Genomic DNA, 17,588 nt, shown 5'->3' on the forward strand with positions numbered 1-17,588 from the left:
CCTTAACATCCTGTATAATTAGATAGTAAAGAGCAACAGCAGCTTAATCACAATCTATAACAAACAACCTAAAGGGCAAAAAAAATCCTTTTGTATTGCACACATGCACACCTTTACAGCAGATAATGTCAGAAAATAACACAAATGCACCGATTCCTCCCATCTCTGACTTGTGATAACTCGCTGATACATCAAAATGAGTAGTGACTTAGTCAAGGACAACTTTCACACAAATATTCTATTTTATACCCCCACCATTGCATCTCCAATTTACTACGTTGTTTAAAAGATTTACATACGGGTCATATTTGTGTGTTTTGTACATTTTGGTTCCTTTTGGTTCCTTTTTTTAAGATATGATGCATTGTTAGAGATTAAACTACCCAATAGTCTGTGAACTGATGAAAATTAGCTTTGTCCTAACAAACTGCACCAATACAGTATTCTTTATGTATCGAGTAATAAACAAACTACGATGACATACTGTTACAGAACTTCTGAGTTAGTGCTTTTACTTTTGTGACTTTTTATGCGAATGCAGGACTTTTACTTGAAATGGAGTCTTTTAATATTTAATTAATCAAAGGCAGTGATGGAAAACATATTGTAACCTTACACTTTTACTTCTTACTTTTTAAGTGGTAAAATGTATTATATTCCTGGATTATGCTGATGCATGAGATGCATTTTAATGTTGGTATGAAACATTCGATCATACTTTATGGTGGGATCTTATAATCTGTTTGTGAAATGTTTATCTTCACAGTAACCAGTAACTTTATTTATTCCGTAAACGTAGTGGAGTGAAACATTTAATATTTCCCTCTGAGATTACTGCAAGAGTACAAACGGACGCAGTAAATCAAGTAGGGTAACGGGCCTCTCAGTAAAAGGGCTGCAGTAATAAAGGGCAAACAGGGATTCACAGCTTTGACCAATGCCTGTTATGCGTGCAGGATAAGCGCTCCACTGTAAATTATGAACAATGACAAAATGCAGCATTTGATCTAAAAAAAGATGCGTCAAAAGAAAAAATGCAAAATGAAAAGCAAACATCTTGAACTGGTCGAGAACCAGATGGGCTCTTTGACATTAAGAAGCCGCCTCGGCTTTTTAAGAAGGCAGTCCCAGAATGATTTCCGAGGAACTTCCGTGAAGCGAGGTACAAAGCCCACAGATATTTAAGCAATATCCATAGCAATTTACTGTTTTATTTACAAACTGAAACATATGTTCCTAGACCTTTGCATTCCCCCCCCCTCCCCCCTCCCGTCTTTACCACACTGATTTACTGCAACAGGATTTGTCCCACACTATGTCTGCCTTTTCCTTTTATTTGTCTCAATATCACCTCCATCGCCACTCATCAGTCATTCAAAGTCTCCCCGCAGACCCGCCTGCTGCCAGCACATCCCCTACCTTTACGCAGAGCCGTTGTTTCTTTCCTCCTCCTCCTCCTCCTCCTCCTCCTCCTCCTCCTCATGTTTGCTGTGTGCGAAGCTCTCGGTGCCTCTGGGACCACTGAAAGCTCGCATCTGAAACATTTTAGAGAGACACATATTTGCTGTTTTAGAGCACAAAGGGATATGCCATGGCAGAGGCTGTTTGAAGTGGCTTCATAGGGGGAACCAGAACCAGAACCAGGGATTTGGGAAACCATAAAGAAATGTTAGCGCAATGTAACTCTGGTGAATTCTTCTAATCTAATGGAAGTGGGGATTGATTCAATGTGAAGGCGCACCCCTTTGAAGCCGGCCCTGTTGATGTTCCTAATGGAATAGCTCTGGTGTAGAAACGCGGCATTCCTCTCTACCTTGCACACAGTGCTTCACTGTGAATTTGACAGGAGTGGATGCGTGATAGTACCTAATCCCGGAGATTCCAGCGTGGTACTGCTTCCAGTTACCAGTATTTGAAGTGTGAGATTGGAGACAGCAGCGCTCGACTCCCCGCTGGTTCCTTATCTAAGGACATTATCTTCGGGTTCAATTGTTGTGTGATTTCTCCGGTTTTAGAACAATGAGACTGTTTGTAGAGAGTCCGAAAGATGTTTCAGTGCCCCCCCCCCCCCCCCCCAATGCATGATTTATGCATCAAAATAAGAGACCCTCGGAAACTCATGTACCTGACGGTGGTTTTCCTTTCATATTGGCGCAATTTATTCTGTTGTGAGCGTTCAAGCTTTTTTTGTGGCCTGATAAGCTCATTTGTGAAGTTCACTTTGAAACAGCGGCCGCATGGTTAGCCCTTATCTGATGACTTACCGACTCTTCAAAGTGTTTACCAAGAAAGGAAACCTAAAACATCGTATTCGAACAGATGAATCAGCGGAGGAAATGACTTTCATGTGATGATCTTCTTCAAATAGGGCTCCATCACGTCAGTCTCTTTCTGCCTGGCTGAAAAAAACAGTTCAGTCCTTTGCTTCTATTTTAAAAGAGGCAATAAGATAAGTTTCTGTTTTCTGTCACATTATCACATGCACACAGGTATGACCTGCAGTTTGCACATCCGCACATGATGTGGTGTAACATTGAAGCAACATGATTATGACATCCACGACACCTAGCCTCAAATATCAGAACAGGCTTCATAGCACTTGTCTGTTTAATGTATGTTTCATTGTGAAACACACAAACTTCACAAAGACACTTTTTAAACAAGCCCCCCCTGACAAAGGCTTTATACTGATGTCTTTAATGCAAGTTAATAAAACCCCTTTTATACATGTTTCAGGGTTGCCAGGTTGTGAATGAAAGGGCTTTTACTAATAATGACCTGCATTTCAAACCGCATTATCACCAAATAAAATGTTGTTGTTTTTAATTAAGGATTACACAACTGATGTGTGCTAAACATTAAAGGCATTTGAGTGACTTGTGAGAGAACAGCCTCAACGAAACACTACGAGGGGGCATTTAGGACTTAACTACTCAGACACTCTTACACACACTAATGAAACACCTTTACGTTCATTGAAAAGCTCTCACACTCACGACGGAAACACTCGTGTCTCGGTAGTGAGTGTGAGAGTAGTGTCTCAACAGGCCCCTCATAAAGCACAGTGAGTCTCTGCTAATAACCACCCTGCCCTTCTTCTTCTTCTTCTTCTTCTTCTTCTTCTGTGGATGTCCCACAATAAGCCGCACAAGGTTTCCTCCAGACTAACCCTCCACTCAGCGTACACCAGCCCAGCATCAGCTGTGGACTCCACTGGGACTGTTTGTAATGTGCCGTGGACCAAGCCGAACACTTAAAGACTGTAATCAGAGCCACAGCAGGATATTGGCTAAATTACACATGAAAGCAGGGACATTTGAAGGAAGCTTGAGCACTAAATATTATGATAAATTACGGTCTAATACGAGGAGATAAGTCACAGCTAAACCAGAACAACACAGGCTTGCACGCAGTGTGGGGGGGGGGAGCATTTTTAATGCATGATTTCACTGTAAAATTTGAAAAACATGATGAAATGCGATGGTATGAAGGTTGCTAGTTGTTGGAACTGTAAATTCCATAAATGAACATGTATCTATGTCATTTAAGTGAATTTGCAACAACCCAAAACAACAAAATGAATGAAGAGAGAATATACATGTATATATATATATATATATATATATATATATATATATATATATATACAGATCTTCTTCATCTAGATTTTGAAGGTGTAGTTTGATCAGGTTTGATTGACAGACCTGGCAACGGGATCAAAAAGTCCAGCAACTGTCACATATTGATTTAAATACTGAGAATGGTGCACAGATGTATATTATTGTTGTCCATATGAGTCCAGAGAAGAGAAGAACAGCACAGACGTAAATCTCTCAAGTGAAATAACCCAACTGCTCCAACTTGTCAGTAAGTTTCATTTCATTCATATTATTTAGAAAACAGTTTTTCACTGCCTTTAAGGGATATATTACATGGTTATATGAAGATGATTGAAAAAATTAAAACCTCTGCCTTTGTGGGTTTATTCTTACCAAATGTGCTTTATATAATCTCAGCCTTCATGGAATAGTTTGACATGAAGGGCTCTATTAATGAGAGTTACATGTCACATTTGAATGGTAAACATGAAGCCAGCTGCAGGTTAGCTGAGCTTAGTTAACTCTTAAAAAGGGAACCATGTAATCTTTACACTTTTTGGGGGGGGGGGGGGTTAAACATAAATGATTGACCTGTTCATGTCATTATAGGCTCATGGGCTTGCAGTTTGCCCTTGTTTACAATCTTTATGCTGATCTAAACTAAACAAGCTGACTGCGACCTCAGACACGAGACTGACATCGATCTTCGTTTCGACCGCTTTGGGTGAATATTTTCTGTGCCATTAAAGGTTCAACTTTGAGAGTCGAACCTTTTTTTATTCAAAATCTTTACCTTCACACAGTTTGCATTGGATTTGCTTGTCATCCACACCTCTCGTCCCCCTGGGCACCCCCCCCACTCGCTCCCCATCCGCACTCACTCCACCCAGTCCCATCACCACCATCCCCCACATACCATGCACCTTCACCCCTTCACCCCCCTCCCCCTCCTCACTCCCCCAGCGCCCCGCTTCTCCAGAACCCCTCTAAGTGGATACCCCACAGGAAGGGCTTCTCCAGGGGGGAAATCGGTCCCAGATGTCTGCCTTTGTGCCACTATAGGCTCCTTCGGGAGGGATGGAGCCGTGGACGGGTGGGTATGGGATGGAGGAGGGTGTAGTCTGTAGTGTGCAGTGTGCAAACATCAATAACAGCAGCCGGGAGGGTGAAGAAACTCCCGGGCTGAAGGTGAGGAGGGAATTTAATGATTAGTACCTTTTGTCAAGCCAGCGTGGATTTCAAAACACATCATTTACGATTGGTCACACTGGCCCGGTCCTACCAGCTGAGCACGTCATCACGCTGCTTCCTCCTTCTGGTGCATGACGGTAATTGAATTGACTGCATTACGAACTTAAAGAAACTGTTTTCCCCTTTTTCTCTTTCCCGGAGAACTTCAAAAGTTTCAACATCGCCGCTCCTCAGTGCAGTATTTCAGCTAGGACCAAACCATATGTTGTAGAGACAGAAACAGACAGTACATTGGCCCTCTTTGAAATCCAAGCACCCTTGTGTATGTGCGTGTGTGCGCGCGCGTGTGTGTGTGTGTGTGTGCAAGCCAATATGTACTGATACATATTGATATGTGTATGATCTATTTTCAGCCCCAGAAATGGTTAATTACAATCCCCGTGGAAATAAAACGAAGAAGAGAGCAGGGCCCGAGTGTTTAGTGAAACATTATGTCAAGACTCTGACAAGGAAATGAAATGTGCAACATCAATCAGCCTACGAGGACAGAGATCAAACGAGCCTCCACACTCCTGCATCTGGTTCTGTTTGGACAGCCTCACTTTTTTTCTTCCCCCCTTCTCTCTCTCTCTCTCTCTCTCCTTTCTTCTCCTTTACTTCTCCCTTTTTCTTATTCTTCTCCCATTCTCTCCCTCTCTCCTCTCCCCTTGTGTTCTCCTATGCGCCGCGACATTCCTGTAGGCCCACTCGCTTTGTTAGCTCATTTTTTCCATGTTGGTGGCACGGAGCCACGCATTCGCTGAAGGTAAGCAGCAGCTCCTGAGATTAGCCTCGGCAACAATGAATTTGCTGTCCCTCCACTGTCTCCACCAGGGCTCCCCAATAAGCCCCCAATACCTAATGCTGGTTAATCCTGGAGTTGACTTTGCCTGTTATGTAAATACTACCTCATATAATTCACTGTCTCTGTCCATGGCCTCTCTTTGATGGCCAGATGAGGGGTTTTTTTCTTTCTTCTTTTTCTTCCAAGTTGATTAAACCCAACTGGGATCGAGCTACTTTCCGTTCATGTCCCTCTTTGAATGAAATGTAAACCAGTGCAATCACGAGGCTCATCAAGAATCTTCTGAACTGCTCGCTGCGCACGCGGCCCATCTAACGACGTGGCAATCACACCCAAATTGTTGGCTAGAAACTGTCAAGCAGCGTGTCCGGAATGAAAAGAGAGGTTTTGTGAATAAATAATACAGGTTTCTGAATATCTTGTCTCCACGTCCTCAGACCTGGACAGGGACTGAATTTGTTTTATTTTTGAAAAACTTTACGAGGTTACTGGGTGTTGAAATACGAAAGATACCAGTAAGTATGCTGTCATCAAAAAGTACCACGTTTCAGCACCTTAGAGCAGTGAAAAACCCCCCACAAGATGCCTCCGAAGCAAACCACACGTGAGTCACTCAAGTCATGACGCATGTTCAAATCTGACACCATGTTGGGAAACAAAGTTTCGATTCGTGTAGGATTTATTCATCTGTTCTAAATACAGGTTGTTCTAGACAGATTGAACAAAATATTAGCTCGAGCTATGTCACGTCATATTTTCAAGGAAACCCGTCAGCTGTGTCACGACTGCCACGGTGTAGAAATGCCTTTAAGTGGCTGCAGACGCAGATGGGTGCGCGCTGTGGAGGTGGAACATGTGTCGGCGCTGCCCCGAGGCCATGGATGGCACAATTACGTGCTCTCTCACCTCCGCAGACTGAGGTCACTGGGCCACTGAGGTCAGGGGTTGTTTAGGGTCCCGTCTGTGTTCCCTTCCCAGTCCAACGTGGATGACTGGGAACAGCTGACGTCACCACTCTTAACCCGACGCTGGTTAGGTGTTAGATAACGGATGTCTTTCGAGGTGTGTAGGAGTTCAGTGAACATCAAAGTGTAAAGAACACAGGGTTACACATCCTCTCACATTATCCCAGATAGACTTCAAACTGCTGCAGCCAAACACATTCAATAGAAATGCTCACGGCCCGCCATGGTCACACGAGTGGTTTGTCCCAATTCTAAACATGAAGTGAATGTTTGACGTATTAATCCTCCATCCGTCTTTTAATCTTCAGTTTTTTTATTGACTTTGGCCACATTGTGTCTTGAGGTTAAACGATATTTGTATTGTTTTTATAGTGTCTGGTTATGAGCATAATCAAAAACCATGGCATTCAAATGTTAGTGTGAACACACTCTCATGGGAAAGGAACAATTGAAAATCTCGCTGCATCAATTCTCTTGATTGATGGCTCATTTAAAAAATACCATATAATATTCAATATCAAAGTTTACACTGTTGATTGTCGAGAAAAAAAACAGTTTAGATTAATTCCTGTCCTAGTAGTGAGTTGATGAACGAGAATGCAGACACAAGGCTGCATGCCGACTGACGCTCCAGCTCCAAATCTGGAACCCATAAAGCCTCAGACATCCCAGCAACATTAGACACAGCACTTCTTATTGGCTCAGAGGTCCACTTACCCCCTTCCTCTCTCGCCCGCCCATTAAACGCACGCTTCCTGCTTCTCTGCCTGGCTCAGGCCCTGAAACACGCCCTCTCGAAGTCCGCTTAGCCAACAAGAACTGCCCGCAGGCCTTGAGGTAGCATTTGGGTATAAAAGAGGCGGCGGTGGACCTGCCTGTCAGATGGTTTGTTGTTTTTCTGTTTGCCAGGTTGAGAGAGGAATGTAAGAGTTAGAACCTTAACAAGGTAACCAAGGAACAGGACAGCTAGAGCCACGTCCGAGCCAATGGAGTTTCTGAAGCCGTAACTTTCTTTGACGAGACAGAAGACTTTTGTTACACGACTTTGTCGAGTTCGGGTTGCTTGCTGCTGCTTGATAAAGAGCATCACAGCTTCTTGTCTTTGCAGTGGAGGCTGAAAGGTTGTTGGTGGACAGTACAATGAGAGAAGAGGTATCCTGCACCAACTCGCCCGAAGGAGGTCTGGGGGCCAGTGAAGAGGAACTGGAAAGGGGATCGAAGAAGACCTCCCAAGCAGGTAATCGGAAGCGCTCCCCTTATCCTAAGAAGGACAGCCTGGTTCAGGCCGAGGAGAGCAGTACCGGCAGCCCGACCAGCCTGCTGCCAACCGGTCCGAAGAAGGTGAAGAAAAGCCCCACGACTGTGGTGTCATTGGCCCCCACGTCGCTGGGCCCCCGGCTGGACCAGCCCTTCGAGGACCTCCACTCTCAGCGAGTCATCGCCAACGTGCGGGAGCGCCAACGCACTCAGTCCCTGAACGACGCCTTCGCCTCGCTGCGCAAAATCATCCCCACGCTACCTTCGGACAAGCTGAGCAAGATCCAGATCCTGAAGCTGGCGTCGCGCTACATTGACTTCCTCTACCAGGTGCTGCAGAGCGACGAGATGGACGCCAAGCTGGCCAGCTGCAACTACCTGGCCCACGAAAGACTGAGCTACGCCTTTTCCGTCTGGAGGATGGAGGGCGCCTGGGCAATGTCCACCAGCCACTAGGATCCCATGGAACTTCAGTCCTAAACCCTTTCGTGTCCACATCTCCATCCCACCGCCTGTGTCTGTGTTTGCACCCATTTCATGACCTCTGACCCTCTGAATTCTTTCCCTTTGGTCTGATTTTAACCTTTTTCATCTTAAACCTTGGCATACATTCCTGCTCTCTCCGTGTGCACCAAAATGGTTCACTTGATCTCTATTAACATTCAGGGTTGGATCTTTGCAGCCAAACCTGTTGTCTTGCATTGTTTCCACTTCCACTGCCCTCCCCCTTGTTGTCCTAAAGTCTGTGCAACAAGACGCTCCACTGCAGCCCTTCAGGTATGGACAAAACATGCAAAAACACAAATACACTTAAGGAAATCATTCAAACACAAACATGCACCAGTGTACACTATTCATGTCATCAGCACACATGGTTTTTCTTTCCATGTTCAAATCGTCGTAATAGTCCATCATTTGTAGCCTTTCAGTTTAAGAAATAAAAGCCTCCAATGCACTGCACAAACAAAATACACAGCCACAGATACAAAATAGCATTTTGTTTTTCAAAAAAAACCAAAGACTAAACCCAAAACGTATAGATATTTGAGAGACATGGAGCTAATTACAAAAAAAGCTCAGTTGATCTATCTATGAAGCATTTTCACTGTGCACAGATATTTATAGTTATCAATGCTGCTTAAGGTCTATGCAAATATGTGAAATTATTCAAATTAGATTTGAGTGAAGGGCATGGCAGCAATACTAATTATGTTTACATTTCTTTTGTCTTTTTTTTCAAACTTTTACTCAATCTGTTAATTTCTTGAGGAAAACACTCAAAATGCAAAACCGATTCGATTTGATCATTTTTTGCAGATTTTGTAAAAATCAATGCTTTTAGTTATTGGCTGATATTTAGATTAGAACGTTGTTAACAAGTGTAACGTAGCCCACACAGTGAAGCCAAGTGTTAGTTCTGTGCAAGATTTTCTACCATTTGTGGTGAAACTCCAAAAGAGAGATATTTCCTGTTTTGTGAAAGTCACAATTAAATAATACAAATACATAAAGATAAAATATATACCAATAAAAACTAATCACCATGTTTGCAATAAATAAATAAAAAATGACAACAAATCAACTCCAAAAACCATTTTACAAATAAACAAACCTCTCAGAAGGTCAAGGCCACAATAAAGAAACATTTGAACAACACAATCCTACTAAAATAACTTTTCAGAAATAATTTTAAGCACTTTAATTAAGTTAATTCACTTTGTTGACTAAACTGAACCAACAACCCAGTGTGGTCATTATAATCTAAACTCTCCAGTGTTTGACAGACCTCTGATGTATTTAAAACAAATGTTTTCCCCCAGAATCTGTAGGATCGGCTTCACACAGGGCCTGGGTTTTTTCAACCACTTTAACAGACACCAGATTCCAGCACAGGTACAGCATGAAAGGAGGGAAAGAAAGGGAGACTGGGGAGAAATAAGTGGAGGCACATCTCTCTCTCCCTCTCTCCCTCTCTCTCCCTCTCTTTCTCCCCGGCAGCCCGGCCCTCCCTCCTCAGGATCTTGTATCGTGCAATCAGGCCCCGCCGGGGCCCAGACAGGCAGGAACCTTTAGATTGGAAACAGTTGTGAGGTATTAGCAAGGTGTGTGTACCAGGGTTAGGGTCGGGCACACGGCATGTGTGTGTCGGCGCATGTACACGTGTAATGGTGCGTGTTTGTATGTGTGTGTGTGTGTGTGTGTGTAGTGAGCTTTAATTACCTGTGCAGCGTGTGTTTATGTGAACACATCTGCAGATTAGTAAACAGGAATAACCATGCAGATGTTGTTTTGTGGATTTTATCTCTCCTCTCTCCTGGTTTTGGTTTTGAACAGTTCCCTATTTGGAAATAATGCAGCATACAAGACACGATGCAACATTTGTGTTGCTGTATTGGAAGAAAAGCACACTCCTCCATTAGCTCGTTTTTATGTCACAGTAAACACTTAATTTTTATATATCTATTTATATTTACAAATGAATACAAGCAAGTACAGGATTTGCATTGCTACATCGAATTAAATGTTCAGGAATCAGTGAAACACAAATACTACTGCAAGTACTACGACACATTCAACATACATTACAATGTCCAGACGCACACACACACACACACACACACACATGCAGCCGCCGGCCATGCGCACACTGCAGGTGTTCCACTCTGCCTTATTATTAAACCTCCAGCGGCCTCAGCAGCAGACAACCAGGGCGCCACTGCACTGCGGATGGAATGACAAGGCTCCTGCGCGGAGTGTCCTTGAACGCAGCGCGGTGGTTCTGACCCACCACTTTGCCTGTTGCGCCTGTTACCTCTGCAGGGGCCACCACGGAAAGTGCAGAAAATTCAAGGCCTGAAACTAACCGGAATGTCTAAGTTTTGGGAAAGATGATGAGGTTAGAAGAGAGTCGCAGAAAAATGAAAGAGAGAGTGTGATTCATGATTCACGCTTGTATCTGTGAGTGTGTGTTTCACATAATTTAAATTCAATCATGCATACATTTATATCACTGTCAACTCTAGATGTGAATGATTAAAACTTGGTAGGTGGCAGTTGGTAGATAAGAGAACGGAAACACTTTACATTAAATCAAAGTGAATGAAGTTAAATTTAAAGTTATTTAAAACTGTAATGTCGATGTGTAAGATAGCAGGTAATTGTTTCTGTCATTTTGTCCAACAAATGTGTTTTTTTACAAAGGAAACAACCTTTTATATATTTGTTTGACCATCACGCCCTCAGTACAAAAAATAGTCCCCACAATGTTTTACTTTAATTGTAATAGAACCTTTATATTTTCCTTGAAAGTACAACACACACACACACACACACTCACACAAGCGCAATAACATAAGCACACAGTGGACAGTAGTGTATATTTTGATGGGAGTGGGTGTCTGGCTCAGAATGAGCTTTTCAGAATTGGCGGATTGTTCTGTTTGAGTTACAAAAAAATAATACTCCCTTCTGTTTATACTATAATCAAAAAGCTTGTCACTGCTTTTTCCTCTGCCGGAACCTTTGGCTCTGCCATGTCATGTGTGTGTGTGTGTGTGTGCGCTAGAGGGTTTGGACTGACCAGCTGTTGGATGCTTTGCTTTTGCATATTAAATCTCTGGCTTTCGCTCCGGACTGATCAGGGACCAGATGTACAGTCTTCTGCGCCTCATATGCGTTTTAAGAGTATCATCCAGAAGTTGTGGCTTCTGATCATCATCTTTTGTTTTTAGAGAGCCAAACTGTGAGCCGAGCGCAGGTGCGACGATTGTGTCTGTGTGATTTGGGCTTATTGTTGTTTGTGCATCTGACTGCTATGGCCATATGTTTTCGTGCATCTGTATGTGTGTTGGTCTACTCTTGACAGCTGCAGGGATATAGAACCATAGAGGAATGAAATGTCTGCAACAACAGGCAAATTAATTTAGGTCCAAAATACTCTGTGATCTGTAAAATTCCCAGAGAGAGAAAAAAAACGTTATGTGCAATTTTTAAATTACAAGTCAAAAATAAAAAAGGCCCCTTAAAAACATTTTAGTACAACCTTTAAATAATTATTTGATCTATATCTCTAATGCTGAGGCAATACCCTTCCAGTGGACTCTCCTTTCCCAACAATAAAAACAACATAGAGAGCTACTCACAGAATATACACAAATCAAATGGCTACTGAAGAATAAATGACAGAAGAAATGTTTGCTTGTTAATAAAACAGTTAAAAAGCAGCAGAGATTTTTCACTTATTTTTTTTTTTAACACACTTTTAAAAAAAATCTCAACACATATCTCAAAGACTCACTGGAGGGTTATTTTTCCAGAACACATGTTCTTGAAATTGCCTTGTTGAAATGTGCTATTAAAATAACCTTGCCTCGTATAAGTAAATGCTAATTGTTAATGCTCATCACTGTGTTTCTCCTCTCTGCAGAAAACCAACAACAATCGACACATCTGAGAAGAAACGTGTTCCCGCCCGACCAGATAACCACCTGCCTTTTAATCTCTCGAAAAAAACATTTTTTTTCCCCTCTTTCTCTGGACACGTGCCCGACACTGAGATGTATTTTTGCAGCTCGACTCGAACCGTTCCGTGTTTCTAAAACACTGTTGAGGAGACGGTCGAGTGGCAAACCTTTTTTAACGATGAAAACAAGAAGAAATACAAACAGCTGGCCTGCGTTGACAATGAAACAAAATGGCTGCTGGTTTGAGTGCCTTGGGTGACGCCGCGATGACCATCATCCGTTTGACTCGACGCATCGGATGATTCACCGCCAGACAGACATTAAGATGACTAATGATAATGGCCCGGTGATGGTTAGAGCGCGGTCACAGCCAATGAATGTTTACAGCTAAAATGCTAATAAGCTAATCGCTCTGGCTCTCAGAGCACCGTCTTGTGGGGGAAAAAAAAGAGCAGCGCGAGGAATCGGATGCAGATCTCCTACTTTGTTGTGCTGTAGTAAGCATGATTGCGTTCTGTGTTTTAGGAGGTTTTTAAAGTTTCTGTTTGTAAATGTGGTGTGTGTGTGTGTGTGTGCACACACTGTATGACTTTAACTCATGCATAACACTTGGATTTAATGAAAAATGCACATAGGAAAATGTGTTAAACCACCGATTACAGTTCAGCCACTATTTCATTTCATTCTTTTTTTGTTTTACTTCAGATTTTGTCTTATTAGTGAGCGTCACAGAGAGTTGTACTTTTAAAATGCAAGACAATCTGATCGATGCATGTCTTTTTCCTGGTGCTTTAAGAAATCTTTGCAAACTTGCTGTGAGCTTTCTCGCTGAATAATGCAAAAAAATACAAAAATGAAAGCAGAATGTTTCTTGTAAAAAGCATGACCTCAGTCATGATATAGAGGATTCATTTGATACCACAAGTAGTCTAATTACTGTTTGATCTTTTGTGTTTTTAGCATTTGCTTTTGATAAACTTCATTGTGTCAGCTCCTTTGGACAATAAAACCTTTCTTGATGCTGTATGCGATTGTTATATTTTGATAATCAAAAGAATATTGCAATACGAGAAGTTATTCACACATGAGGGGAAGCTGTGGTTTGCTGAAATTGAATAATGCAAGAAGTTCAAATGGAAAGGCCACAAGAAACAGAAAAATAATCATAGTCAAATGTGTCTAATTTACCTTTTATTAAGGATTTTTGGGCGGAGAAAACAGTAGAAAAGACAAAGGAAAACCACAAAAGTAAACAAAGTTATTATCTACACTGTACACAAACAAGTCAGAGAGTCAGTAAAGAGAGAACTGGACATTAAGATCCAGAATCTTAAGGCAACCTTTACGAAGGCTGGTCAGCTGACAATTTGGTCTCTACGTACGCACAGGGTTAATTTATTTAGATCAAATACAAAAATAAGTAATTTGCATGAATTAAGACAGAAGATAAGACGTTAGATGTCAGGTAAGTGTCACACATTTTTAATTAAGACTACACTGAGACTATACTACATGATATGGAGCTGAGACTCACCGTCATTTGTTTTCACATTTCATTACGTTGACATATATTTGACAGGTTTTGAGTTGCGTACACGATGCAACATAAAGAAAGAAAGAAAGAAACAAAAAAGCAAACGTACTGCACTTAAAAAAAGTGTAATCCATAGCACCGTCATAAATGTGTTAGACATGCAAAGAGCACTTCAAAGACACAGAATCTGAACTTATAAATACATTTTTGTTTTTTAGAAATGAATTTGTTTATATATCCGTCCTGTGCTTTTGGTGCTGTTCAACTGTTTGGATCGAAAAAAAAAAAGAAATATTCCCAAACTCTTGAAGGGCTTTGAAGTTCTTTAAGCCACGCCAGTCCAGGAATGGCACATTGTTCTCATAAACTTTGGTTGTGCTTAACCTGTGTCCAATTGCACAGTGTGGATATTCAACTATTTCAGTATTGTTGCTCCCCACTACTGCTAAAATGTCATTGTTTGGTCCGGTGAGCAAAACATCCCTGCTGCCGACAGTAAACGAAACGTTGCCACGTCAACGACGGAAAATCAGTTTGTCCTCATTATGAAAGAAATACAAGTTTAAAAGAAATTAAAAGTACAGCAGGAATGTAAATCCACAGGTAGAAACACTGGTCCAATGAAGGAACAATATCAAAGTTCAGACTTTTCCATCCTGAGGGAAATGTAAGTGCACTTTGAACGTGGGGTTGTCATTAAGTCTCGGATTGGGTCTCATCCAAAGTGTGATTTGTACTGTCACATATACAATCAGATCGGAGTGGTCATGCTGCACTGAGGCATCATGGGTGATTTGTGTCTTTGCTGATGGGAAATGAATGTCTTTCTCTCCTGATCCTGATACTCAAATGGCAAGAGGTATTTCCTCTGTGATCAATGCCACCAACAAAAACTAGATTGTCAACACTTTTAACATGCACTTCATCAAAGTTTGCAGTGCCTTCTTTTATCTGCAAGGGAGCCCATACAATAACCGCAGCCATCTGTAAGAAGGGAAAAAGACTGTCCGAGACAGTATGTGGACTTACAGAAGGACATGAAACATATGCACCTCAGACTTCACTCTTTCTGGATTCTTAAACAACAACAAAAAAAATTGGCCGACATTCGATAACAATGTGTGCCGGAGATCAAATTTCTGGATGTTCAAATAAAAACCTGAACAAAGCGGGTGTTTGAATGTCAACGTGGCCGATGCGGCGGCTGTGTCTTCTCCATCTCATCCAGTTCACATTACAGAACGGTGCAGTGCAAAACCATCAGAAGCCCCCGATCTGTTCATTCATTGAATCTTTGTCACATTCAGACAAATGACGTCATAGTGGAGGATATGTCTGCTCTCTTTCACCGGCACCTCCTGTAGGGACAACTCCTTCCGCTCAGAGTGATCGGCTCCGTGATGCCATAGGACCTCTGACCCCTGATTCAAGGTTACAACATACTGAGTGGTCTCTCGCGGTTCTTGTGGGAGTAATTTACATGGTGAGTGCTTTAAAGTCACAGAACTGGGCTTTGTCAAGTGTGTGTTCCTGCTGCGTCATGTGGTCAGCTTCCATTGCTACAGGTAAGTAAAGATGCTTGATTATATTGGTTCTAAATGGTTTAATTTTTGACCAATTCTCCGTCCAGCGGGCAGATGTTCCCTTCAGGAAAGCCGGTAGAGACGTCATGAGAGTGAGCATTTTGCCCCGGTGAATGTGGTTGCTCAGTGTGTGTTTGAACCAGAGCGGTCAGGCTGCAGCCAGTAGTTAGGCAGGCTTAAGAGTTTTCATGAGGCGGCGAATACAGTGGTTGAACTGAAGAGGACATCTGCTTCCATTGATGGTCCAAATGCAGAACTGTGTGTGTGTGTGTGTGTGCATGTGTGTGTGTGCGTAGTTGTTTCCATAGATACTTGGTTATATTCAGCTGTCAGGATGATCTTCCATCAGCGAGAATCAGCGAGCCTCTCCTGATGTTTCCTTATTGAACGAGAGAAGCAGAACGGTTTCATGAAATGCAAAATTGAGTCCGATTGATGAAGCAGAATTGAATGAATTAGACGTCGTCCCTACTTGTCAGAGGCCACAGACCCCATGGAGAGGGAGGCGATGGCGCTCACGGCCTCGCTGTCCGAATCTCGTCTCAGCCGCCGTCTCTGTGCCTGCAGGTACGACAGATCCACTGTGGCAGCCGAATCTTTCACACTCTGCCAGTACTCACCTGCAGGATGCGAGAAGATGAAAAAGAGGGAGATGAGGGAGGGAGGGAGGAGAAAAGGGAGATATAATTATGACCACAGTTCTTGGTATTCTGATGTTGTATTCATTCATGCTTCCTTGAGGTCATGGGACTGCAATGCATTATTCAAAAGCAGTTCTTGGTGTTTGATCCACCAGTTGTGGCGGTTTGATCTTAATATAAGCATTGGCTGTCATATAAACAGCCCCTGGTCTAAATGTCCCTGTTGATAATTTCAGAAATGTAAACTCAAATTCAATCTGTTCTCTCAGGGTCTCCGGGCTTGAGTCCTGTGACACAAATCAATCAGTGTTTGCAAATGTGTTCACGGGAGCATGTGTGTGTTCTGGTCCTACATGCGACTCGCATATATTTCCCCCAAAGCCGAAATTATGGGATTAACATTCTTGTGGCTTTGCAAATATTTTTAATTAATCTAATTTGGTTGGGATAACATTTGTATGCAATCAGGAGGGGATGTTGCGAAGGTCGTGTGCCAGAGAAGTGTTTGAAGATAATTGGAGCCAGGGCGGCTGTGTGTGTGTGTGTGTGTGTGTGTGTGTCTGTCTGTGTGTGGGACGGCTGCAGGGAGGGATGAAAGACAGGGATGTAAAGGAGGAGAGGTGGCCAGAGAGCGAGAGGAACGAAGAGATGAAGTGAGGACAGTGATAAGTGGAGAAATGAAGGGACCACAGTTATCGAGAATGGGAATAAAGAAATATACTGCTTGTAGAAATAGAAACTACATTTTCTTCTCTGTTAATTTGAGAACCTAAAAATTAAATTATTATTTATTTAAAACGGAAAATGTTTGTAATGTAAAACAATATTAGCAGATATAAAGCTGCAAAGCAGAAAGCTTTCTAAAACGTGTATTTCTTTGGTCTCTTCTTCAAATTAAAGCTTGTAATTTAATCTCTTTTCTTGTTGAGGTTGATTGAAAGTCTGTTGATTCACTTTAAACATTAAGTATATATTTACACATTTTCCTTTATTTAGACATTTCAAAAATGTATGTGACGCCTTGATTGTGAGCTGCAGTGGGCGTGACTTTGGAGACGGTCAATGAGAAACCAAAGGCCACAGACACAGGATATGTGGGAATGATACAAATATTGTGCAGCTTAGATACAACTTTAAACTTTAAAGGATGACTGCAAACCGCAAATTAGGTTTGGAAAAATAAAAAGTAGAAACACTACTACAATAGAGGACCAATTGGAGGTCAGTGTTCTCCCTCCACCTCCCTCCCACCCAAAGACATCAAAATCAGATTTTGTAAGGTCTCAAAATTTGCGAATTCTTTTCTAATAATCTATTTAGTTCCATGTTTGTGAAAGGCGAGCAGCAACACATGAATTACCACTGACAGTTCCCACACAGCTTGTGCAGCCTGTGATGGTGCTGCCCCACTAATGCGTAAAAGAAAGTTAATGTAGACACAAAAAAAACTAAATGTACTGTGTCGTTCAGCTTTGAACGAACGTCCTTAAGTGTATGACGTTTTGGGGCTC

General features: G+C 42.2%; 2 protein-coding genes across 5 annotated transcripts in view; one reads left to right on the forward strand and one right to left on the reverse strand.

Moving 5' to 3' along the window:
- The first annotated feature begins 7,494 nt into the window (after positions 1–7,494).
- Positions 7,495–13,387, forward strand: LOC119230102 (twist-related protein 2-like). The gene is made up of 2 exons (XM_037491103.2): positions 7,495–8,633; positions 12,283–13,387. The coding sequence occupies exon 1, from the start codon at positions 7,740–7,742 to the stop codon at positions 8,310–8,312; it is 573 nt and encodes a 190-aa protein (XP_037347000.1). The 5' UTR covers positions 7,495–7,739; the 3' UTR covers positions 8,313–8,633; positions 12,283–13,387.
- A 110-nt stretch (positions 13,388–13,497) lies between these two features.
- LOC119230101 (histone deacetylase 7-like) overlaps positions 13,498–17,588 on the reverse strand; it is a 34,189-nt gene continuing 30,098 nt past the window's right edge. For 3 of the 4 annotated variants that reach the window (XM_062563992.1, XM_037491099.2, XM_037491102.2), the window contains exons 24-25: positions 15,909–16,056; positions 13,498–15,815 (exon numbers count right to left, since the gene is read on the reverse strand). In XM_062563992.1, coding sequence (XP_062419976.1) covers positions 15,782–15,815; positions 15,909–16,056 — 182 coding nt within the window. In that variant the 3' untranslated portion in view covers positions 13,498–15,781. Of the gene's footprint in view, positions 15,816–15,904; positions 16,057–17,588 lie in introns of those variants that run through there. The other variant, XM_037491100.2, reaches the window with a different exon arrangement.

This window comes from Pungitius pungitius, chromosome 8 (assembly GCF_949316345.1).
Source record: "Pungitius pungitius chromosome 8, fPunPun2.1, whole genome shotgun sequence".
In the NCBI taxonomy this organism is placed as follows: Eukaryota; Metazoa; Chordata; class Actinopteri; order Perciformes; family Gasterosteidae; genus Pungitius; species Pungitius pungitius.